The 27,634-nt window shown below is 34.0% G+C and overlaps 1 protein-coding gene across 1 annotated transcript; it reads left to right on the top strand.

The window, feature by feature from the left end:
* Positions 1-308: 308 nt before the first annotated feature.
* LOC138319464 (uncharacterized) lies at positions 309-27,627 on the top strand. Its single transcript, XM_069262621.1, has 29 exons — positions 309-455; positions 2,041-2,196; positions 2,464-2,580; positions 3,191-3,277; positions 3,959-4,114; positions 6,419-6,538; positions 7,217-7,294; positions 7,734-7,892; positions 8,264-8,383; positions 8,496-8,582; positions 9,370-9,540; positions 9,761-9,886; positions 10,566-10,646; positions 11,018-11,170; positions 11,434-11,559; positions 11,781-11,870; positions 12,665-12,826; positions 13,249-13,365; positions 15,174-15,251; positions 15,638-15,793; positions 15,952-16,077; positions 16,607-16,693; positions 20,663-20,824; positions 21,337-21,459; positions 22,636-22,722; positions 25,251-25,388; positions 25,862-25,981; positions 26,315-26,404; positions 27,425-27,627. The coding sequence occupies exons 1-29, from the start codon at positions 360-362 to the stop codon at positions 27,443-27,445; spliced, it is 3,390 nt and encodes a 1,129-aa protein (XP_069118722.1). The 5' UTR covers positions 309-359; the 3' UTR covers positions 27,446-27,627.
* The last annotated feature ends 7 nt before the right edge of the window (positions 27,628-27,634 follow it).

The raw sequence follows: 27,634 nt of genomic DNA, 5'->3' as shown, positions 1-27,634 counted from the left end.
CAAAGCAAAGTCGATGGTCGGTCGTACACGATTTGCTTTCCCACACCTTTATAAATGGACCTTGCAGAAACAGCAAAGTCAGTCAGAAGGTGGTATGTTTTCAGCTATAACAGTAGCTGAATGTATAGAGAATATGAAAATAGAAACAAAAAGATCCTGAAATTAGTTGAAAGCATATTTTAATACTACTTGATCTTGATTCCATATACAATTGTAGAATGATAAGAGTTTCCGTTATCTAAGCCGCACTATAAATATTATATTTTAATCACATTTATCAATAGTCCTGCCGATGGTCGAATAGGGTCAACATATAGCGTACGAGATAAGACCGAACTGTAGGCTTTACCTTCGGAACTATGGCAGTCTGTGCACCATCAATGTCAGGCGTTATTATCCTGTTTTGTAATTTATTTTGTATTTCATTGCTATTGGGTAATGGGGCAGAATCTCAGGTAAGTTGGCAATATATTGCATTTCAATTGAAATTAATTATTAATTTACAATTATTTGAAGTAGCAATATGTAGACGACGACTATCTGGCCTTGGCCTTTAAACTTGCTTAAATATATCTGAAAGATACACGTGGTCCTTAATTTAAACTTAATTGATAAGCAATAAGAGGCCAAGGGCCTTAATGGTCACTTGATCATGGCATGAAGTTGTACGCCCAGCGGGACTAGTGTTTCATTAAATGTTATATAAGCTACTAACATTTTCAAATTCTTCTATTATCTAAATGCTTTTGTTAAACAGCTTACGGAACATGATTGAACTTAGTGATTTGGTTATCATACTAAGGTCCTCTTAATAGCCAGTTATACAAGTCATGTTAGAAGTCATTACATATATATACTGTGAAATCGTTTATTTTCGTTGGGCTCATTTTCGTGGATTCTAAAATTTTACAATTTCGTTGGCACTGAAATTCGTGGAGAAGACCTTACACATTACCGTTAAAATACACAGTCGACACTGTCACTTGTACTGTCTGATCGCTCAAGCGGAACTAAGCTCTGCCACACAACACGGTTACAATCACAATCTAGAGTCGGTACTCAGCCAGTGTTTTTACAGATGTGTCCAACAAACGATTCAATTATCGTGTCATATTCATAGAGTCATGATATACCCAATCAATTATTTGTTGGTACATGTAAATGTAGATGAAGTCTATGAAATTCTGAAAACTATCTTTGTTTGAACAATATTTTCCAACTTTGAACTTGTCATGCTTGTCCCCTAAATAGATTTTATGTAGTGAGGTAATAATCATCCTACAATGTGTATTTATGAAGGCATAAACTTATATGACATTGGTATAGGTATATATATTTTCGTGGGGATGTAAATTCGTTGATTTTGGTCAAAAAACGAAATCCGCGAAAATTAAACCCCCACGAAAATTAATGATTTCACAGTATATGTTGTGCGTGTGAAATGCGGCCCTGAGGAATTGTAGCTGCTGCCCCTATCGCAAGATCGTAAAAGGCGACCGAATTAAGGATATTTTCTTTTCATCCTCACGCCTCCCTTTTGGCCTTCTGTTGAGCGCTTGTCCCTGTGAGGTAGACTCTGGGTTCGGTCACCTGGTCGAGACACACCAAGGTCTATGATAACCATAAAAGTGGTAGTTTCTGCTCCCGCTTGGCGCTCGGCATGCAGGAACTGGGATGACTGGTTCGCCCGTTGTCTGTATAATATGACCGGATGGGGCAACACATAACATACATGGGAGGCCGTCCATACATGGCCGTGGCTGTCAATAGGACGTTAATTGAATCACACAAAGTCTGTGAAATGGGTAGTGCGGGTTTTGGAATACTGTGGTATATTAGTGTCGTGTCGTCTCGTACTAAGGATATGTTGTCCTTTCGTTGTGTTATCTCATTACAACGAACAACCACACTCATTCAAATACTGTAATCTTTAATCTTCATTAATGTATTCATGAAATTGTACATTTTGATAATTTCACAATCATGTAACAGTTCCAAAGACAAAGCTTTATTTACATTTTTGAATCTTAAATTCGACAGGTGAATCCACCAGGGCACCAGGTTCCTATTAATATGAGTGACCCGAAATTGCACGCATCCGTGGATGAAGTCGTCGATATCATCAATCGGGATCGAGGATTCTCCGATAAAATACCGCGACAAATCTGTCAGTCTATAGACAACGGAACAGTGCAGGCCAGTGAAAATTAACATTCAATAAAATAACCATATATCGTATAAAATATGCACTTGCCATATCGATCAGGGGTTTTGTTCAAATTCTCTAACATATATATATATTATAAATATCTTAAAATTGAACATAGACAACAGCATTATGTTCTTAAAAGAACGTCATTTGTAAGAATAGATGCACTTGGTTTGAGTTATTAGATTGAAGTTAAACTAATAACCAGGGCCAATAGTTTATCTTATTTGACTTTAATAAGTTTTCGATTTCAGATCGTCGATGGATGGTTGTTCAGGATTCGAATAGTAATGGCTGACTCTGTGTGCATGAACACGGAGGCTAATGAAAACAAAACATCAAATGAGTGTGCATTGCTTTCGCCAGGAATGGTTAATAATAATTCTTACATAAATGACCCACATTAAGATGCTCCACCGCCGACAGAGCATAAACGATACTCATCATTTGAACAATAATTAGTGTTTAATCGTATATATATATATGTCCAATTAATAAAATATATATAAAATAATAACTTTTGCTTTTTGTACAGTAAACAGTAATTAATTCCATATAGGATATAATGATATTGAACTATTTCGGGACGCAATTAAGTACTTTTAATATTTTGATCTTGTAGCAAAAATAGAAAACACAAACTTTTCAATTGTGGTAATGATGTTAATAAAATAACTGAAGAAACATTCTAATTCGTATACTCCGATTTTTGACAGAGAAAAATATCATTTGTCAAAGGTAGAGCATCTTTCGTGTTACATTATGATGGGAAAATATACAAACATGGGTAATTTTCTTTAAGAGTTAATTAATGGTTTTCTCGAGTCCATGTGTCATGAAGTAAAAATATATAATTGTAACGTTTTTCTTATTGATTTCTTATTACATTTCGTTATAAGAACCCAAATGAATAAAAACCATATATATATATATATTAATGATATGGTAATATAAATTATTTATTTGTTTTGAAATAAACAGAGAAAACGATGTCAAACTGCCGTAATTTACACTACCTGGGAAAGCCCGCGTATAGATGTGTTGTCGTATGACTGTGTCGACATTCAGGTAAACGAAAATTAGTATTTACTTCCAAATTACGGAATTGCCGTATTTGTAGAACATTTCACTTTTCGAATCAACCGTCATGGTCCACACTTAATGCCATTAATAATAACATTAATAATAACATTTAATGTATACACTACGTTTTTTGATATTATGTATTTTATGCAAAATTGCATTACATTTCTGTATTTTTAAAAATGCAGAAGATTATTGATATAAAACTGTTTTTCATGTTTTTTCATCTGTGGCTATGAAGGATGGGGATATTCTATAAAAGGGTCACAAAATGTTGTTAAGCCCGAGGTATCCATGTATTGAAGAGGATATTTCTCTCAAATCTTAACGGTTTATGACAATTTTACAACAATGATTTTCCGCCATTTTGAAATAAATTCGAAAAACAAAAACGCAACTGCAAGTCAATTCTCTCTATTTATACAATTACGTGATGTTTTAAATGTAAATCCCGTTGTTTGTAAAGTACATCCAGCCAGGTTTCTGGAAAACATTGTGACGTCACGAAGTGACATGAGTGTATCTGGAAAACATTGTGACGTCACGAAGTGACATGAGTGTATTGCTCTAGACCAGCCAGTATTACACATATAGATATGGGAGAATAATATTATGGAAGTATTGAATACAACTGAACGTTTAAATAAAAAGAATGGTACTTTTTAGCCAACGCCGCCTGGTGAAGAAATGCCTATCAACCCAAAAGATCCTGGTGTTGTATTGTCCGTCCAAAGTGTTGTGTACTTCATTAATAAAAGACGCGGATTCGCAGACATAATCACTAGGGTGTCGCCGGGCAGCAACACTGAAGGAACTGTTCAGGTATGTCATGTTTAAGTATTTAATGTGATGCGTTAAATACCTACTTTCCGAAATATATGGTTTTTTTCTTCAATTTTTGAAATGAGAATACAAATATAAAACAATATTGATAATTTTGTAGAGTCGCAATATTTATTAGCTGCCCGTCCATACTACTCTATCTTTTTATCATCTTTAGAGCAATTTAATGAAAATAAATCAAATGTTAATTTCATAACACGGGTCGTCTTACAATGTGTTTGTCACGTTATCTTCTTATATACACTTTCACTGTGCCAGACGGGAAACATGGAAATGAGTCTTCACTGTTTACAATAGATTACACTGAAAATATTGTTTGGTGTTGTTAACTCAACTTAAACCAATGATATAAATTTTCTTATGTTATTATTTTTTACTTGTTTTTTGTTGTTTTTTTTGGAAATGTTGTGGGCCTTTATATAGACATGGAAATATTTGATGCCATATCTCGGATATGTAAATGAATATATTCTGCAATGAAGAATTCTTGATGTATACACGTGTGCGCAGGTCATTTGGAGCTGCATTTGAGTCTAAAGCGGGTTTAATGTTTCAAGTAAACGTATCGGTATTAAACAGCCATTATTGTTTTTAATATTTGTCTGCAGATTCAAATTAATGTTGGTGTAAAAAGAATGTGTACCTGAAAATAAACTTACATTCACTCACACATCACATCCGGTAAAGGCCGTCCTTAAATGAGCCTAGCTGTGAATAGGACGTGCAAAAACCAAAATCCAGCTTCAGGGATTATTGGATGAGTTCGAAACATACATGTTTTTATGTTTTGCTGTTGACGAATCTACCTCACCTATTCGGACTTAATATTTTCAGAAAACCGTTCGTCAGGGTTTTATACATAAATGCCAACCCAATATATATATTATATTAATGTTCGCCTCACATGATGGTAAAAGTTACTATGACTTGTGATTTTTTTTCTGATTTATGAAAAACCCGCGATGTTACTGGACTGAGCACATATATATTTCACGAGTTCAGCAACCTGTGTAACTAATAGATCCAGGGATTTTTTTCTTTTGATTTGACGTCATAACAACTTTCAAATTTAGTCGTACCCAAATATAGCGTAAACGGGTTTTTTTTTCTTTCGAATTCAATGACGTCGGGATAATCTATAGTGTCGTCATAATAGTGGGAAATATATTGTGGGAGGCAACTATTAACTACAGAGCACATATATATTTCGGCGAGTTTAGCAAACATGGGATTTATAGTAAACTAATAGATCCTTTGGGATTTTTTAAAGTGACTTTTGATCCGTCATTCCCTGACGTCATATACAACTTTCAAACTTTAGTCGTACCAGCAATATAATTGCGTATACGGAACGGGATTTTTTTTTCTTCTCGAATTCAATGATGTCGGGTATACGCCGGGATAATCTATAGTGTCGTCATAATAGTGGGAAATATATTGTGGGAGGCAACTATTAACTACGATCCACTGTGATCAACTGCAAACGTCATTATATGAAAAATGTACATGAATGTCAGATGGACAGTTGATACATAGATGAAATCTTCCGACCCTTTCTCCGATAACATTAGCAAGAAGCTTTTATATATTGAGCATATACTACATGTACATGTACATGTAATAAATAAATATACTTCTCTTGGAAAAAGACCGTTTTAAATATTTGTTAAATCCTGTTTATTTTGGTTGTATCCATTCTAGCATTTAAGAGGAATCAGCATGTAAAGGAAAACTTTAAAATGAAAAGCATTGTTCCCCATTTCGTTTGGTTTATTATGTTTTCGTCCTATTAACAGCCAGGGCTATTAGAGGACAGTCTCCCGTATATGAGATGTTTAGCGTGTGTGAAATGCGTGGTATTTGTATTGTCTTTTTGTATACGGGAACTTTCGCCCTTTTTATAGTGCTATATCACTGAAGCATGCCGCCGAAGATTCCATCAAGTAACACCCTACTTCCAGACGTCTCACTCCCTTAATATTGTGCGCTCTGCAGTATTTCTTTGCTTAATTAATCAATGTCATATTGACATCCAGGGCCACATAAGGACGGCTATGTATGCGGTGTGTAGCATGTAGGTAGTACGCGGTTTGTAGCATGTATGTAGTATGCAGTGTGTAGCATGTATGTAGTATGCGTTGTGAAGCATGTATGAATTATGCGTTGTGTAGCACGTATGTAGTATGCTGTGTGTAGCATGTATGTAATATGCGGTGTTGCCATGTATGTAGTATGCGGTGTGTAGCATGTATACACTTCCATTTCTTATTTTGGGTTAATCAGGTTGAAGATGGAAGCATATACCGTCTTCGGTTTACGATTGGAGATTCCACGTGTAACAACAGTATAAACAATTGGGACGCTCCCCCTTCAGATTGTCCGCTAATTCATCCAGAGGAGAAGGTAATGTTCAAAATATCAGGTTCGAAAAATATACAGATAACGCATTCTATGTACTGGTAGGTTTGTTAGATTAACCAGAGCACAAAAATACTCTTAAATTCTAATAAAGCATATTTCATGCTCCTTGCCGTTTTCATTTACATACAGCATTAGGTAGTTGAAGTAATAATTTGGGGCCCTGCAGAAGCCCTAAAATGATCACTATCGGATTCTAGAAATTGCCTTGAAAATCTATAGATTTATTTATGTAAATATTTAGCATTAAAATTTTAAAATAATGATTTGAATATTACACGTAAACTGCAAGATAGCAGTGATGAAAGGTGTCAAAATCTAAAAATCGTTCAGTTGCAATGAAAATTGGTAAACAGGGTTTTAATGGAAACGATGACTCCAAAATGTTCAAAATTAAAGATTGTCTGATATCAATGAAACCTGAAATTTAGGTGTGTTCGAGCCAATTTTGGGGTTATTAAAATAGTAGTATGAATGGTAGTATATCACTAGTGGTTGAACAATACACTGCACAATTACTGCAGCTTCGGTTCAACGTAGCGGGGTGGGAGCCTTTCGGACGGACGTCAGTTTTCTAGTTGTTTAATTTTCCTCATACATTTTCCTAAACAAACTAGCGTTATAATATAAATTGTATGCATATAAATAAGTTCTATTTTTCAGCAACGCCAGTGCAACGCAACTATCGTTTATAAACCTGGGTATCAGCCTTTATGTAATGTTACGGACTATATCTGTGAGGTAAGATCCCCATTAACATGTACTACATAATCAGCGAACAGTAACAGTGTGAGAAATGGAACAGAAAAGTTGTAGTCGGAATTCTGTGGTAAACATGGAAAAAACTGGTTTCCAAAATATGTGTTTTGTTTTACAGTGTGATTAAATGTCTGATATTGATATTGATTATTTCTATTGATAAGTGATCAAATCTCGCAATTATCCATTTTTTAATCAAGTCTCTTAATATTTAACATAATTTTTTTGCCAATATACTGTAATTTGTAGTCTGGAAACCATATTCAATATCTCGCAATTATCCATTTTTTAATCAAGTCTCTTAATATTTAACATAATTTTTTTGCCAATATACTGTAATTTGTAGTCTGGAAACCATATTCAATATGTGCACACCAAGGGGCCAAAAATATCCATACGTTTCTATTCATCCATGTCATAGCCACCAGCCCCGGGAGACCAACGACCTATCCCAAATAAAAACAGTACTGATGCCATACAATCAGCTGAAGCAGCTATATCCATCATTAATTATGACCGAGGCTATTCAAACACCACCTTCCGACGAATTCTTTATGAGCTGGAAGGCGGTACAGTGCAGGTGATGAGCTTAATATATATATATGTGATATAATTCGCGTTACAAAATAAACAAATAGTTTGATAATTTCGCATCTGCCAAGCATTTTAAATTTTCTTGTTCGGGTTCATATTTTTTTTTACATGTACGTATTTTCTTCAAAGCGTTTTTTTATATATCGATTCGATATTATTGCTACTTACAGATGGGTTTTCAAGAAAAAGAAAAGACATCCATAAAATGCTTGATATTAAAATAATTTTCATCATTTTCCAGTGCATTTTAAGAGGAGTCTTGAGTCTGCACATTTTCTTAAATTATTGATAAATATATGAAACAAAGTTGTATTTACTGCTTTATCATTAAGTAATTTCCCTTTTGTATTTTATTAGATAACTGACGGCGATTTATACAGACTAATATTCACTATTGCCGACTCCAACTGCAAAAACATAGAACCTAATTTCAATGCTACCTCCGTTCAGTGTCCTATTCCTGGTGGCCGATTGCCGGTAAGTTTGGAAATATCGTAAACTTCCTTTTATATATCAATTTATTAACAAGTTGTGTGTTGTATGTTACACAAACCAAGTCGGCATTAAAGAATTCGCGATATTATTTTAGGTTCAAAGATGTGAGGCTGAGGTTTTGGAAAGAAATTGGCTGCCGAACCGATGGTTCATACAAACACGTCAATGTTCTGACTTACCGGTAAGTTTGTGAGAAATGTGTGGTTTTTTTTCCAAAATAGCTTTTTAGTCCACCTGACTAATAGTCTGATAGGTCATGGTGACCTATTGCGAGTTTCCAATCTCCTTTTGAAAGCGGTTACTCGAATAAATATAAACTGAGCTTAATGAAACTTTGTATTTAGACTAAAATTAGAAAGATCCCGGACGACTTCGAAAATCAGCTTGATTTGACAGTAATTTACGGAGTTATTGCTCTTTGCAGTATTAATTATTATTTGACTTTGTGAACGCGGTAACTTAAGTAAATCAGCTTGATTCGACAGTAATTTACGGAGTTATTGCCCTTTGCAGTATTAATTATTATTTGACCTTTTGAACGCAGTAACTTAAGTAAATTTAGCTTGATTCGACAGTAATTTACGGAGTTATTGCCCTTTGCAGTATTAATTATTATTTGACCTTTTGAACGCAAAATATAAACCTATCTTAATGAAACATTGTGTGTAGACCTATCAGATCTTTGTCCCTAATTCATAAACAAAAGACATTTGTAGGCTAGTAAATGACGTAAATAATTTGTATCAAATATCAGGTGACCGTTAAGGCCCATGGGCCTTTTGTTATCAAATGAACACTCACTTAAGATTCTATATACATTGTATGACTAAATAAGCTCAGTGCCATTACCTGTACATCAATGTTCTTCATTTGTTGTTCTTTAACGTGCAATGTGTATGGAGTGTTGTAGAAATGTCATGAACATGGAACTGTACAGTTCATAACTTATGAGCTAATTTCCAATTAAGTATCCACCATTGCCACCACCTGCTCCGTCTGCTGTTCGGCCAATCAATCCCAATGACCCTGACGTTGTTGCCTCTGTAAATGTAGTAGTGAACAAGATCAATGAGGTCAGAGGCTATGCGGACATTATTACAAGGGAATCTTTAGGAGAGGTTGTCAATGGAACAGCTGAGGTAGGGTTTTATTTCAAAAATATCAATAATTGTTATTTCTATTGTCAGTGGACGAGAAATAAATAAGAATGCAATGTTCCCAATCGCTAATTAACAGAATATTAACAAATACAGTTTTGTTCTTTTAGTTGAAATGGAGCTATCAAATGGTGTATCTATTGTTGAATCTCTGTTTTGTTCGTGTTTTGTTTGTTGAGGTTTACGCCCATCTTTGTTGAAGGATTTGGTTGACCAAGGTCATATTTACAACATTTTCTTTACCGTTGGAAATTCATACTGCAACAACAGCATATACAACGCTAACGCTACTACGAAAGAGTGTCCTCTCATACATACAGGTCATGCGGTAAGGGGATTATAACTTATTGAAAATACATTTTACATGATATTTTTTATCTCGTATATATTTTTATTCAATCATATGTAATATTACACCATGTGATATATTGATACATGTCAAAATCCAAAGCAATAGTATACAGCTATTTGCATATATGATTACTTCAGTACAGTACTTTACTTTTATATCCATACAAGCATGTTGGAGTCTTCGTGCAGAATAGATATTGTGTTTGATTTCCAATTGAATTACATATATAATAAAGTTTCATCTGTTTCTAATTTTCTCTCTCTTTTTACAGTGTAAACCTAGCTTCTTCTATTTTTTAAGTAAGAAAGATGCTACTTAGTCAGTATAATGTGACCGAGTTAGGTGGATTGTTTTATGTCTTCGTTGGCATGCGTCAGTGATATAGCACTATGAAAAGGAAGAGTTCCACTATACAAGAAGACACAACACGAACATACCGCAGTCTCTCAAAACACGCACCTCACATTACATACACGCTGCAAACCGCATACGACTATCCTTACATGACCCTGGCTGTTAAAAGGACATTAATCGAACAAACAGACAAATTGTCTTATCATCTTAAACATAAATTTATAACCTTTAAGAATTATAAAGAATGTATATTTTAGCGGAATTATAAATTAAATTAAGATTGTTCGCCTTTCGGTTTCAGCTGCATTCTTGCAATACCTCTGTCATCTATATACAGAAGGAAGAAACAACTACCATTGCAATCATATCCTATCATTGTCAGGTAAGTGTTGATAAAGGTTTTAATATATCTTAATTAGTTTAGCTTACTGACTTAATTTGTTAGTTATATCAAATGTGATCCTTCCTGTACCTTTTTCAGCGGCATTGTTTTAAAATCGGTGTGAAAACCTCGTTAACAGACGTTCGGTGTCTGCCGTGTAGGTAGATGGCCTTGTAAATAACCCTGGATGTTAATAAACATTGATAATAAACCACGCCAAGGCAAACACAACATTAACCTTGGCTGTTCATAACACGTTAAGCTCAGTCAACCAAGCCCTTGAAAAAGGATGTAAAATGCCGAATAAAGATTCAGCAATTGAGTTTAACGTCAAATAAAGTCTACTGAATAGTTAACACGTGTTTTGCTAGGCGCCACCTGGTGATGAACGACCTATCAATAAGTCTGATCCCGTGGTCGCAGAGGCGGCTGACGAAGCCATTAACGTGATTAACTGGGATCGCGGCTATTCCGACAGCATCCGTCGCCTAACTCTCTTCCAAATAGAGGCTGGCACTGTCAAGGTATGTACATTGTAATGTTACATCTATATAAATGTATTAAGTGTCTTAGGAAAGCCTAACAAATGCTACAAAGAGTTTGAACCGTTGAAATAAAAGGTCACCTACTACAATTTCATATTTTGTGCTTTAACGCTAAATGTATTATGATGTAGTATTGAAGCTTGAGTTTGCTTAGTACACAGGAAAATGTAATTTTTGAAGTAACATGCCGATAGCTTGGCCATGTTTAAAACTATTCAAACCATGTATTTGTACTTGTTTAGGTTGTGAGTGGAGATCTGTTCAAATTGATATTTACTATATCAAACTCTGTATGTAAAAACACTGAAGACAAAGCTAATGCCACGGAAAAGGAATGTCCGGTAGAACCAGGGTTCCAAGGCTATCCGGTAAATTATTTAGTTTATAAGTTTTTGTTCTTTGATGACATCAGATAATTTCAAAGGCAACATTTAGAAAAAAATAATGTATCGCTTATTATTCAAATACATTATTGTTGAAACAACATCGGATTTCAGAACGGTGGCAATAACGATCCACGAATCATTAACATTTTGATAACGTTTGACATTGAATACCAAATATGATTTCTTTTGTTTTATACATGTAGATACAGCGATGCGAATCACAAATATATTACAAATACTGGATGGCTGACAAAAAGGCAGATGTGATGGAACACAGTTGTGTTTTCCTACCCGTAAGTTAGCTTTGGTTATTGAATATATATTATTAATAGGGAATTATCAAAGATAGGAACGATATTTAATATCTTGTCGTTATCTTTTTATTTAAAGAATTGAAGAATAAATTAAAAAAAAAATAAAGAATAGAGGAGTTCTGTTTTAGACAGGCGCATGCCTATAATACGGTAAACACACTACTGTATAAGCGATTCGAGTAGTTCTAGACAAAGCTTCACTCCACTAGGAAGGGTCAGAGTTCGCCATACAAGACGTCCGACCACAAGGAGTAATGGCAGACACGAGCGAAATTGAACATTTCATACATTTTTTACCACAGTGGGCTTATCTAGCATATTGCAGTAAAACCTACTAATCTCACGTTCATTACAATTGGGTTGTTTCCGATATTTATACAAATCTTAATGTACTTTTAGATTGAATTGTCCCTTTAAAAGGGCACAAAACATTAACACAAAGTTATTGTACTGCTTATGAATTGCCGGAATACGCACGTTTTGTTGGAATAAAAACTGTCTTTTTTATGGATATGTTCTATAATTGAATCAAGAATTATATACACATTTATCTAAATCGCGTGATAAGTAAATCTAATGCGGACGAATTGTCATGTAATTTTCACAACAAATGTAACGCTATACATGTCAATTATAAAGTGTTGAATTGTCATTGCCATTTCCAGATTTTAATCAAATTTGCTGTATTATTCATTATTACATTGGAATGCTTTTGAACAGTTGTAAGGACCATTCTTTCGTATCGTGTTCAGTATACTGTTTTCATTATTAAGCCACCAACAGCTCCTCCTGGGGGCGCGAAAGAAATCAACAGAAGTGACCCTGGTGTGGCAGACGCAGTTAGCACCGCTGTCGAGGTGATAAACCAAGAACGTGGATACGCTGATATCATAATAAGACAATCGATTGGAGATGTCATAGATGGAACTGTACAGGTAATGTGTCGCACGCATGATATTTACAAATCTATAACTAGATCTAAGAGTTTAGCACTAGTAATTATGTTATTGAAATATTACGATACATACGGTTATTATAAAACGGAACACGGTGCTACTTTAGTTCTAAGCTGGTTGGTATGTTTGATAAGTGTATTGTTCTATTTTGAGGACGGTTCACTAGAGTTATGCCTCTTTGTTTGATTCCAACTGAAAGAATACTTGCAATGGTAGACTTGTCATCCATTGATATTGATACGTCCACAGATACTTCCTTTGCCTTGTCAACGTTGACTTTGCTATCGGCGGTGACCCTTGATTTAATGTTTTCTCAGTTTCAACTTGAATGAATATGAAAGTAGCTTTCTATCGCATATCTCCCTTTGATAACACAAGAAGCGATTTTTTTTATAAACTAGGTGGTTGATGGCGAATTGTATCGACTGGATTTCACTGTTGGAAACTCTGAGTGTAACAACAGTATCGTCAACATCCATGCTACAAAAGCGGAATGTCCCCTAATACAGGGCATGAAGGTAAGAAGTAGTTTTATGCATTTGTCAGCCAAGGTAAGCAGATGTATTGGTAAATTATTAAAAAATAAAATGGAAATCTTTACATAGGCAATCTTATACATATTGTACTATATGTCGGAAGTTTTGGCAACCTATCCTATCATGGGATCTTAATGAATTAAATGATATTTTTATTTAAGAATTTAATTTACGGTTATTGGTAATTGAAAGATGGAAGTTATTCCAACAATGTAGATAAAATCGAGATTGCAATATAAGAAGGGTCAAAATTCCACTAATACTAGACGACATTACGCCAATGTACCACAGCCTCTCAAACCATATCACACACACTACGCTTTGCATACATGGTAAGGTCAATCTGATTACATAACAGATCCTTATAAAGGTTATCCGAACATATGGCGTGTTTCCAGATTTAACGAAATGGTAATATGGATCTGTATTTTAACAAGGTTGTAGGGATCAACCAACTAAATAAAAAAAGACCTTCGAAATGGCCCCTGTGTATACAAGATTGAGCCCAGGATAGAATTTTAACCCGGCTCGCTGATTGGCTGGCTAATTATGAATTTCAAAAGTAAAAAATGTTTTCTGACAGGTAATTATTCCTAAATAACCATGATATGAATTTAGAAATTCATATTGAGATTTAGGTTCAAAATATCAACTTTGATAATGAATAGGTTAAAGCATTAGAATTTCAGGATTTTTTAGTGCAAAATGCGCCTGATTTCAATAAAGCTTCACTGTTGGAGTTTGAGCAGAAGGGCCCAAACTTTTTTCATAATTAGTGTTATATGAGAACCTAGAATTTAATTATAGAACACAATAGCAAACTAATATTCCTTTGTTTTAATAATACAGTACAAAACTTTAACAAAGATTAACACTGTGGTCTATGTAAAATTATTTAGTTGGTTGGTAAGGTCGTCCTTGCTAATCTTAGCTATTGTCCATTTTTTAAACTGATGTTAAGATTAGTGTATTGTTTTCAACATTTTCCATATCATTTATCAATTCAAGAACGACATTAGCTCAGGTTTATATTGTTGATGTAATAAAGTAATCGTTCTGAGCCTAAATTCATCAATTATATTGCGTTTTTACACTGGGTTTGACGCTGTTAACACCTGATCCGAATAACTCATACTGTGTCCAATGTGTATCTGCTGTCCCTATTGCATTGTTAGTAAAAGCCTGTATAAGTACTTCAGAAATACAAATTTCTGAATCTAGTCGTCTTTTACAGTCAAACAATATGGGCAGCAGGTACTTCGGATTCTGCCCCCTGACTGAGACATACCATAGTCTATAGAAATAGTAAATTTCTGTTTTTGCTTACTGCGCGTCATAAAGGGGGTGGAATGAATAGTTCGCTTGCTATTCGCGCCAAACAAAATAACCCACAGAGGCAGTTTGGCCGTCTCGGATTGAGATTTACGAAATCTTAAAGAAAAACAGGGAGTAGTGTAAAAGGAGTGGGTCGGTGCGGTTTGTGACGGAACATGTTTCTCATGTTTTTCAAACTGGAAACCCCTGCTTACTAGTCAGGGCAATTGACGGAAATGTGTGTTAAATGCAAAATACCTGTATCCTAATACTAATTACTTCTGTTTTTCGAACAACATTTTGATATTGTGTAACCACTCAAAAAATCACTTTGCGGTATCCCTTTTAATGTTTGAAAGAAATTTTTTGTTTATGTGTCATATATATTTACCTTAAATAGCTATGACTGGCCACCAGTAGCATTTCATTTAAAAATATTAAGCAAGATTTTGACCTAATATGTATGTTATTTTTAGCTTCGTGAATGCAACGCGACTGTTGTTTATAAGCACTGGGAGACACCACGCAGTACAGTGTTAGCACACCTTTGTGAGGTAAGAATCATCATGATTAATATTAAAAATTTTATTAGGAACAGTCTCAATATTGTTATCGGGTTTATGAAAACTAATTGGGATTTTAATTATCACAATGGGATTTTAATTATCATAATTTACATGTAATTTATGTATGTTATGTAATGGGATCATTTCATTTGATTGTCGTTGATTTTTTGTCAAATTAAACTATTTGTATGAGTGACATATGTCGTCAATCGTTATGATATGTAAATTTATGTGAAATTATTTTTCCATACATTTTTTAAAATTATTTTTCTTATTTGTGTATATACTTTTGACTGACTATATATACGAATAGACTTGGCTATTGATAGCAAGCTACACTTTTTGAATTATGTATACATGCAATATTGGAATAGGGTGCCTCGCCTGGAGATCAAGTCATTATCAACACCACTGATCCAGGAGTCAGTTTTTCCTTAAACGCTGCCATAACGACAATCAACAAAGGCCGGGGGTACTCAAACGACACCAGCAGATGGTCTTTATACAAACTGGAAGGCGGTACTGAACAGGTATGATTCAATAAACTGCTATCCCAAAACACAATGTTTATACGGAAAAACGCTTATTAAATTATTAATAATTATTAATTAATTATTAGTATTAATTTAAGGCTCTAAACTATTTCATCTCTCTTTTTTTCAAAACCACAATTATATGTTATATGTAGGTTGTTGATGGAAGTGTTTACCGTCTGTCATTCACGTTATCAAACTCCGTATGTCCAAATACGGAAAAGAACAGCAACGCAACATCACAAGAATGCCCTATCAAGACTGGCAAACAGGGACTTCCGGTAATCATTTATTTTCTCGCAGGAACGTAAAACATCCTCTGTCGTTGTTACCATTATGTCAATATCTTAACTTTGGGCTTTATAAAACGAGTATATCTAGAAGCTTTGTTTTACGTGAAATAACAATGCTTAGAAATGTAATTTAATTTTATTGTAACGTTATTTTTTATCGTTTTTTCTATTTCTAATATGATTGTCCTGGAGGCCGTCCTTACATGACCCTGGCTGTTAATAGGACGTTAAGAAAACAAACGAATATTTTTGGCTAGTTTCTACCATTCACAACCTTTTAAGCGTATAAAGAAACATTTGTGTACCTTATTATGCTTTAAAAGATGTACTTATATTGTCTTTTAATCCTAACCTTTGACCCTATGATACCTTAAACTTAACCAACCAACAGTAATTTATCCTGGAGAAATGCTACTACTTTGGGGCATTTCTTTGGGTGTCAAAAGTAAACATTAGTTTAAAAAGACAAAACCTTCTTTGTGTTACAAAAATAAAATATTAATAACCTGTTTGACAGATCCAAAGATGCGAGACCAAAGTACTTTACCGTCGTTGGTTGGGGAATATTACAGACGTAATGGAGCACGAATGTGAGCCGCTACCCGTATGTACAAACATATAACATGTGTCAATATGTTTATTATTGCTATTACATTTTAGGATATAAGTCTTCTTGTAGGTATCCTGGTCATTCGTTTAATCATGTTACCTTGTTCGTAAAAATGGGGAAATGTTATGGCTGTCATGACCTGGTAGTTATTGATGTAGATATGTATATTCTTGTCTGCCTTTCTGTAATAGTGGAAGATATTTGAGTAGAGGACGTTAATGAACCAATCCGTTTAATGTAACACCACCTCTTTATCTCTTAGTTGCGTTAGTAGTGGCTAACTGGGTTGTCTGCCTCTTTACGCCACCAAACTCTAACGCGTCCTTTTACTGTTCAGAGGACAGTTGGCACTTGACAGGTACTGACTGCTCGTGGTTTTTTTTTCTACGAGTAGTATGGTTTTTCTCCACAATCGAAGCTTGACACGTCCTTTAATAGCCCCGACGTGTGCCACTTCATCTTCGATACTTTATACAATTGTATAAAGCAATTATATATTAGCATTGTACAGTAAGTTTCGATCAATGACGTTGAACCAGGATTTTTTTATGAAAAAAAACATTTTTTCTAAACTAGAAATGGCGCCAATCAATTTAGAAAAAAAACACTAAATCTTATAAATAACATTTTTGTTACTTTTTTTTTTTTATGTTTGACTTTGACATATTTTTTATTCGTGTTAATTGCCGCAATAATGAAGCGTTTCAGCAATTTGAAAAGGTCATAAATTCAGCTGTATAAAATGCTAAAAAATTTAAAAAACGTGACGTGGATTTCTGCATAGATATTGGATTATAACTTAGCATTGGTTTTGGTATGGGCATATATCTAAAGGTAAAAAAAAGTAGAATTTTGAGAATTTTAAGATGCGCATACGGCCAATTTGTACTTTACATTTCCTCTACAACTGATAGTGTTTTCTGCCTTGGTGTAGGGTCTTAGGATTACTTCATAATTTGTTTATGTTATTCTAATATGGGCTATCATTTTAGGGGCAACACATATTATTTTTAGAATTTCATGAGGCTCAATAGCCTAAAATATACATGTAATGCTGAACTGAACTTTGTACTGAGCTCTGAGTCTCTCTTGCAACCACATTTCAAAAGTTCTGCAGGATTATGAGGTCTCTGTCAACGTTATCTAATGGAGGCTGTACCCATCATGTTTTCGTCTTTCTGTTGTCCCAGCAATATCACACATGGAACGCAACTCGCTGTGTTTAGGGTAAATGCATCAGGAGGTCTACATCAATCGAACTTTCTGGATAAATATGGGTTTTCTATGCTAGGAGTTTTTTTCTATATATGCAAAATTTAACCACTATAAATGTGCAAATGTAACAAGCTGTTCAACTAGAGCCATCCTTGTCTCCAAGGCTTCTGATGTTTTACCCGGAACACAAAATTCCGAGGGTGTGACCAAAGTTCTACCACATTATCCATTCAATTTCTTTGCTAGTCTGTCTACTCCATTTAAAAAGAGTTTATAACATTCACTAACAATGGCTAAAAACGGTAATCTCTCAGAACAACGGACCATGATATATACAAGATGACACTCATAATTCTCGCATTGAATGGCGTCAGTTTTGTTCTTAGATACAGCATCATTGTGCCTGATTCCTCATCATTATTCGGTGTTTGATGCTTCAAATTGATACAATGGGATGGGACACCATTTCTGCACAGTCACTCAGTATAGGGTATCAGCGCTATGGTAAGCAACTCTACCAGTTGTGATATAATACCTTCCTGGTGTCCCTATTTGTGACAAAGATGGTGACATTTTATTTTTTTAAAAGGGTGATTTTTCTCCAGTAATGAGTCAAGGGCATGCTGCTCTGTACCGATGCATTCCATTGCTTGTATGGACTAGATCATCGCACCTTCAATGTATCTTGTGTAAAATACAAGACCATTGTTCAGTTCTAAAAATGGATTATTCATGCCATAGATAACACGTGCAAGTGTCTTGACATCTCATAATTAGAGAAGCTGATTATGTGTTGTCTTGTCGTGGGATTTTCGGCCTTTTTCAGTTTTTAAATCAATATACCTCCAATTCAACTACTGCCTTTGCCTTTAGGTAATGCTAATTCCTACTTAGTATTACTAATGGGCCTGATAGACTGCCATAGCATATAATTGCCTTTGTTATGGCCTCACTCTAAAGTTACTTGTCTATGATTTTCTGTATTGAAGCATGCTGTCAAAGACCCATTAACATTGGAACGGACAAACCAGTCGTCCCATTCATTTTATGCTGTGTGCTAAGCAGGGGCAGAAATATCGTTTTTATTGACTATGGTTGAATCTCCCAATGATACCAATATGTCCCATGAATAAAGAAAGATCAATTAATAGTGTAATATTAAGAAATGATGCAACATAAATTTGGAAGTTTGATTCCCAAAGTGATCAACGAAAATAAGCATCACATGCTCTGATGATATCATAATTTACAAAGAACTTTATTTGGATCTTTGAAAGTAAAGTTGCATTCCTTATCTACACAATAGGTAGTATAAGCCTTTATATTCCAGTTAGGAAGGCAATGCGCATAGAATAACTTTTTGAGAATGAGTATGTTTTCAAGTCAGAAGCAACGCCTGCCTGGACAATGACTATATTGTAAGAATTAAAAGCTAATTTGAATTAATTATTTTCATATTATAAATGAGTTCTGATAACTTTGACTTTTTGCTGTAACGCTGTAATGAGTAATGTATGTGGTGGCCATATTGGAAAATGGTCACCATGACGTTATATCCTATTTTTGAAAATGGCCCGGGTCCCAAAAAGCTCCCTATGGTTGTAATCTTCATGTCAAATCAAATTAATTGTATCTAAATCCTAATGAAATTTGAAAACTATAACTAACAGTGCTATGATTTATTGGGAAATGACCGCCATGACGTCATAATGTGTTTTAATGACCCAGATCCTCAAAGGTTTCCTTTGGTTGTATTCTTAATATCAAACTAAATTAATTATATTGAAATTTTAATGAGTTTTGATAACTACAACTTGATGCTAAGATATGTGATAAGTGAAATGTTTGAGGCGGCCATATTGGAAAATGGCCGCCATGACATCAAAGGCTAATTTTCAAAATGGCCAAGATTTTAAAAAAGTTTCCTTTGGTTGTAACTTGATGTCAAACAAATTAATTTTATTTGAATTTTCAATAGATTTTGATAAGTATGACTTGATGTTGTTGGAATGTAGTAAGTAATATGTGTGGCGGCCATATTGGAAAATGGCCGCCATGACGTCATAGTTTATTTTTGGAAATGGCCCGGGTCCTAAAACGTTCCCTATTCTTGATGTCAAATCAAATAAATCGTATCTAAATCTTGAAATGAATTTTGATAAATATGACTTCATGCTGTTTATAAGTGATAAGGAAATGAGTATGGCAGCCATATTGGAAAAGGGCTGCCATGACGTCATATGCTAATTTTGGAAATGACCCAGATTATAAAAAGTTTCCTTGATGTCAAATCAAATTAAATATTTTTAAATCTTAAATGAATTTCGGTAACTATGACTTGATGCTGCTAGAATGTACAGTAATATGTTTGGCAATGTGTGGCGGCCATATTGAAAAATAAAATGGCCGCCATGACGTCATAGGCTATATTTGGAAATGGCCCAGATTCTAAAACGTTTCCATTGGTTGTATTCTTGATGCCAAAACAAAGTAATTATATTAAATCTTCAATACATTTTGATGAGTATGACTTGATGTTGTTGGAATGTAGTAAGTTTTATGTGTGGCGGCCATATTTGAAAATGGCCGCCATGACATCATAGGCTAATGTTAGAAAAGGCCCGGGTCCTTAAAAGTTTCCTTTGGTTTTATTTTTGATATCTACCAACTTTCATGCTTTTATCAAATTTCTGCACGAATCCGCTGAACTAAAATAATTTTGTTTTGATGATTGCATTCTTTTTGTAGCCGCCTCCAGGACCTCGTGGAGGCAATATTCCATATAATAAAGACGATTCAAATGTGATCAGAGTCACAAATGCAGCTGTCGACTTCATCAATGAACAACGAGGCTATTCCGATCAGTTCCCAAGAAAATCGCTTCAAGAAATATTAAACGGCACATACCAGGTAACATTTGATCATTAAACCCCATAAAATGTTTCTTTGGACAAATTATGAAAGATTGCATGACTGGTATACAATTTTATATTTCTCGATATGTTCATATTCAATCCTTAGAGTCATGTTATTATACAATTATCAAGTATGAAGCAGGTAAAATTATAAAGTAAAAGTCTGTTTTTAAATCTAAACAATACCAATGTAGTAGCAACAATCAACAAGTGTCGTATCATATCAAGAAGTTCAAGATGGATTTTACATAGCTGGTCGTTGTTTCCATGTACCTCATGGTGACCAAGAGGCCGAAAATTTGTGAAAGAAAAGGCAATTGGACTGTTCAATTATTAATTTATTTACCTCCTGTGGAGCAACGATTGTTTGTAAAAAAAATGCAATTGTTTAATTGATACTACTACATTATAGGATATATTAACAATCATCATAGTTAACTTACATTTGTAATATCACGTGACGACTGAGTCTTTTGTCAGTATTGATAACTACAATTCTCATTGTAGATGGTGGACGGTGAGCTTTACGACTTAAATTTTATGATTGGAATATCTGTGTGTAACAATAGTAAGGAAAATGCCAACAAGACTACGAACGACTGTCCTATAAAACAAGACTCGAGATTAAGGGTAGGTTGTGTTATCACTGTTAACCAAAGAATATCGATTTTGTTTTATTTTGCGAGCAAAAAACAACGCCTCATTCGATACCTTAGTAATATACTTTTAAAAAAATTATCATATACAAATAGACGAACCAACAATCTTTCCGATTTTAAAGTCAAGATGTATTTCGAAAAAGGCAGCAACCCGGTATTTTGTTATGTTATACTGACGTCCTGACTCCTGATGTCGCAACTGGCACAACAGATGGAAAACATTCCAGATCGAATTAAACCAGCAACCTTAATACATACAAAGGTTACACGCACGAAGTAACTGCATTTAAAGCAAACAGTGATAAAATGAGTGGTAAATTTCATATTGGTTAGGGGTATTTAATGTGTAAAGTATATATAGAGAACAGCCAAATAATTTTACATAGACCATAGTGAATATTATTGAATATTAGTTAGCTACTGTGTTCTATAATTAAAGTTAGGATCTGATATAACACTAGATACAAATGTGAAAAAAAGTGTGAATCCTTTTGCTCAAACTCCAACCAGGTTAGCCATTTTCAAATTCTAATGTTTTTTACCTATTCATTACCAAAACTGATATTTTGAACCTAAACAATCTTGATTTCCAAATTTCATATCATTTTTACTTGTCGGAAAGTTCATAAATAACCAGTCAATCAGTAGCCGAGTCACAATTCTATCCAGGGCACAATCTTGTATACACAGGGGCCTATTCCGAAGACCTTTTTTCATTTAGTTAGTTGTTCCCTAATAGCCCAGAATGAACATTTAGCACCAGTTGAATGCATTAACAATATGTTAAAATAATTAAACAATATATCTTCTTTATGAACAAAAAATAATAATATCTCGATACATATACATGTGTAACCATTAACATTGATTGGTCAGGATTTCCATCTCAACTCATTACAGAACCAATTAAAACGATGTATTAATGATACCGTACATTTGCAGGTTATGTAAAATGACACTTACATCATGGATTGACAATTATCAAGGTTGAACATGTCTTCTATAAACGATATTGAATATTGTATCACATACTGATGCCGGGGAGTTTTGCACGGAGAGGGCTTCAAAGTAAATTTATATAACGTGCGAAATCTATTTTGCAGGCATCACTTGTCTTTAATCTGGGTTTCTTTACTTTATTTTGCAGCCTACAGAATGTACTGCACAAGTGTTATACAAGCAATGGGAATCGTATATCCATGTTCTTAGCTGGAAATGTACAAAATCAATCGACGTAAGTAATTCAAACCAGACGGCAAATCATTGTAGTTATCCGATATAAAATTGAGTGTCTCTTTTTCACTTGATTTTTGTTTTATTTTAAATCGTCAACGTCACATTCTAACTAGAATACAGATCATTATTATCACTTCGTATTTTGGTTCAATTCGGCATGTTTCATTATGTTTGACAGTAAACAATAATTCATGTTAGATAATATATGTTATTATGTGTATAATACATGGTTAGTATCTTACAATACAAGTTTGATTTTTTGCAAGTCGGCTTTTCGTGTCGAACACAAAACAAACATGAAAGATAATAACCATTTATTCTGTTTGTCCTGTAACTATTGGCTTTTAAGCGACATTCAAAACAAAAACAAATTGCCGGCTATGTAATTGTTTTGTCTTGAAGCATGTCGCTTCTTTGTTGCGCAGGAATATAATCATTCACTAAACCTGAATGAGTGTACTACTTTTTACTGCCGTGGGAAATATATAAACGTCTTCGTAAACAGCTCCATCAGTCCTGATTTTAAAATGTAAAGTATAATACCACTAAACCAGACATTGAGGCACTCATTCTGCAACAAAGCATTACTTACAATACATACCTTTGTTTCGAGCCAAGAACAAGACGATACTGTAATACGGAGGTTTCTATATTGTAAAAATGGCGTCATTTCTATAAATGTGACGTCACGTTCTCGTTGGATTGAATGGCGAAGTTATCACCAGAAGTTTATCCAGCAGTAGTTGTCCGTCAGTTATGTGTGGCAGTGGCAAGATAAAAAATGATAGCTAGCACAATCAATGGTAGTTAATGAAGTTTCTATAACATTATTAATAGATGCTATAAATGGATTAAATAAGTACATTATGATCATACATGTATTAGTGTCTACCTAAATGATACTATGTGGTTTGAATTGCTGGACTCCTTTCAACTCCCATGCATTAAATGCGTGTATTTTGTGAATATGTGTGTTTAGGAACTGTTGTGTTATTCCTTCTTATAATAGAATGAACTTTCGTTGTGTTATATATATGTACTGTTATTTAAACAGATATTTTATATGAGAAAAATATGTTGTATAATTTAGAATGTTCACCTGAACATTCTTTGGAGTGTTCCGAGATGAGTCAAATAGATACGACTTCGACAATGACAGGTGCGACTAGCCTATTTTGTTTCGTACGGAAACATTACGATACCATTATAATAAAGTCAAGAAAGAATAACAATATGAACAGCTAAAACAAGTTCACCAACATATTTTTTTATTTTAAAAATTGATAGCAAGGATTTTGCGAAATGAATACATTTTGTTCGGAATCACTAACGCCGTATACATGGAAATCGGTCTTTAAAATGTTGTTAGCTTCATGTATGTACATGTTAATCGAAATTTCTTAGTAAATTAAATTAACCGTTACTTCGTATCCTTATCATTATCCATATATTCGTGATGTACAATATATACAAAAATACAACTATTATTAATATGATTACGCTCTATATTTTTTATTAGTTAACATAAACTGACGATTCCTCAATGACTCGATTATTAAGTATACATTTGTTACAATTTCTATTTCTACCTTTGCACTACTGATAAGCCGTACATTATCTTCAACATACATGTAGCTTGATAAGATTTCGCAAGTCTAGTGACGTCACTTGTTTGTTTTATAAATACCAAATTGAATTATAAAAGTGGCACTTCTTGAAGAAACTATTCAGAACATTATTGTATATGCTGCAATATACTTTAAAAAGGCATGATTTTTATGATACTTTTATCCATGGTTACGGAAGCGTCATTAGCGTTGCCATATTACCAACAGGTATTTTTAAACAAGTTGTCTTTTGAAGCTAATGTAAATGTGCATTTAGTTAAATTGTCATTTCGTGATTTTCAAGGTATTCCACTAACTGACAACCAGTCACACATGGCTGTTATGTTGCAATTGTGTAAAAAGGGTTTTTTTTAACGAAGGTCATGTACATACGTTTTATCAAATTAATTGTTTGTTACCTACACATCATTGAACAGGTGAAATACCTTATCTGAAGTTTTAACTAGTGCTGCCTCGTTTTATTGTAATTAGAGATATTTTTCATTGCTTCAAACTATTTCAATATTTTTTAATGGCATCAAATATCTTCACTTCGTACTTTGATCATTATAACCATATGTTTCGTGTTACACTGCAATAGATATATTCAGTGTTATGTTACAGTGCTGATTTCTAATGTTAATATATATAATAATATTCGGTATGTTGTGTAGAATGTGCTTACTATATACATGTACAAGAGTTGAATATAATAATTTAATTATTTTACGAGTCATATACATCTAATTGCGAACTCTTAAGTGCGCATGGCCTTTACTACGACGTTGAAATCAACAGGAATAATTTAGTTTGCCGTCTACAAGCAGTGTGAATACTTTTGGGGTATATATATAAATTTACTTTTATAAACATCTCATCAAATAATAAGTACTAATTGTTATTTTTATTATTGAAATAGGTACGTGACGTCACTGCTCAATCTTCGCTTTCCAAATTGTCAGGAGATTTTGCAGCTAATGAGATCAACAGAATTAATGGATATTCTTGCTGTACATATAAATACGTGGTTTCCGACATCGTCAGCTCAACATCAACGGTACACACACGGTACACACAGTATACAATACAATTATGGTTAACCAAAAAAGTATTAATTCAATAAAAAAAATCATCAGAACGATATTGTTGGTGTGGTGGTTGAATGTTTATATGATCGTAGTATTATAGAAACATTTCTCGAATCTGCGTTGCATAAGCTTAAATCGTTTCGTTCTAAAAAAATATGTGGGGGTGTCTTCATAATAATTCGGCGGAAGTAATATATTGGCGTGAAAATCGTAGACAATATTTTAAATCATACCTGTCATTAGTAAGTATTCATTTTCTTCGATATTATTCCTTTCGCGTTTGGTATTATTACTCAACATTCTTTTACAGCTAGGTTGTTGTCAGTACCATCCACATATAGAATGCATGAGTGAGATAAAATTACCTGTTTCGAAAAATAGTATCGATAGTTTTATCTATAATCATTTCTTCAATTAATTAAGAAATTTTGCTGTTTTAAAGTTGACTGGGACGGTTGAATCTTTACACATGACATTGAATCTGGGGAAGTCGTTCTGCACCAATAATGAGTTGAATAAAGATAGAACTTCAGAGAGCTGCCCATTACAACCAGGCCTGCCGGTAAGTGTCTAAAAAGTACTACCTCATCAAAAATAAAAACATGATCTAGTTATATCAACATATAAAAATATTCATGCAGGAGAAAATAGAAAACTGATTTTGGTTCAAAATACAACGTTGCTTTCAAAGGAAGTCCTAGATTGGACACGTGAGAATTACCAGCAAAGTAATTAGCGCTTCGCAGTTTTCGTATAAGCCTTCTTGTTTGAAGATGTAGATATTTATCATTCAAACATTCTATCAGCAATCTAATATGTTTAAACAGGATTCATGTTGAATGCTCTATTTCTCCCACTCCTTTGGGATTGTGTTTAATGTTAATGCTTCTTTTAGAAAACAACATGTGACGTCATAGTGTTTGTACATAATCGTCAACAACTCTCTATGGACCAGTATAATTGTCACGGTGGAGACATGGCAACGGTAAGTCTCTTTTGTCTTTATCAATAATCATTGCTTATATCTGTCTCGTAACGTGTTCAATTCAATGAATTCTTCTCTGGAGTAGATTTCAACTATATTTGTATGAGACATATCTCATATGTATATATACATGTATGAATATTTGTGTACCGCATTTTGTTAACAAGGGTGGTATGATATTGAAATTTACTTTTTAATTTGTCTGCCTGGGGTAGATATGATTTTGTGATGGTTCATATTCGCAAATGAAATAAGGGGTCATCGCGCACAGGTGCTTAGGATGTCCCTTTATCTTACAATATTATACCTGCCACCCACCCTTAGGTTTCACATCCCATGTGGGGCAGTTGACAGGTACTGACTACATGTCGTCTTTTTCCTCTGGGTACTCTGGATTTTCTCTACCTTCTAAACCTTGCAGTCCTAAAATGACCCTGGTTATAAATCGGACGTAAAATAAATCAAATTACACCGCAAATTAAAGCTACTATGTATTTTTTCTTTATGTAAATGTACGAAAGTGAATGCATCTCCCCAAAGCTGATTTAAGTTAAAAATTGTAGAACTTAGAAACCGAGAAAAACAAATGATCTATAGCAAGCAAGTTGGTTCCCAGCAATCTTTAATGCTCAACTAAATACTAAACTATTCAAAACTGCTTCAAAGCGTTGGGGAGGTGTGTCACTTCATTGTTTCGTCTTGCACCTCATTTAGTGACAATGCCAGAAGAATATCTGTAACATTTATACTACAAACTTTGAATATTACTTCTCTGCCACATCACATTTTTTATTACAAATCAGTTGCAGTAAGTATTGCATTTACTTATCTGGGTTCGGCAGCTGTGGACATAATTCGTAAATATAGCTTCATGGATTCATTTGACCATGCATTACGCTTTCTATGCCTGTATTTACACAGATTTATTACCTTGAACAGGGCTATCGGGTATTTAAATGACCAAGAAAAGATAAATTAACTGTCGTGATGCATACAAATATCGTTTATTTTTTATTTCAGGCGTCTCCTATAGTTGGCTGACTACCCAGAATTTCTTGATTTGAAAACACATTCACTCAATGGGACGATCAGACTTTCATCTTTTAGAGTCGAAACATTATGTGAAATTCATATCTTTTTCGGATAGTGCAAATTATTACACATCTGTAAAACAAGATATGCAACATATAAAAATATTGGATAATAAAAAGATAAACAGTGAATTGGCTT

Source organism: Argopecten irradians, chromosome 1 (assembly GCF_041381155.1).
Source record: "Argopecten irradians isolate NY chromosome 1, Ai_NY, whole genome shotgun sequence".
Classification (NCBI taxonomy): domain Eukaryota; kingdom Metazoa; phylum Mollusca; class Bivalvia; order Pectinida; family Pectinidae; genus Argopecten; species Argopecten irradians.
The sequence above is the reverse complement of the archived record's forward strand: the minus strand, read 5'-3'. Positions and strand labels throughout refer to the sequence as shown.

Excerpts from the sequence above, each read along its gene's own strand:
- LOC138319464 (XM_069262621.1), top strand. The coding sequence starts at position 360 with ATGGCAGTCTGTGCACCATCAATGTCAGGCGTTATTATCCTGTTTTGT. Across the intron at positions 4,115-6,418 it reads ACACTGAAGGAACTGTTCAG|GTTGAAGATGGAAGCATATA; the intron begins GTATGTCATGTT and ends TGGGTTAATCAG. Across the intron at positions 16,694-20,662 it reads ACGAATGTGAGCCGCTACCC|CCGCCTCCAGGACCTCGTGG; the intron begins GTATGTACAAAC and ends TTCTTTTTGTAG.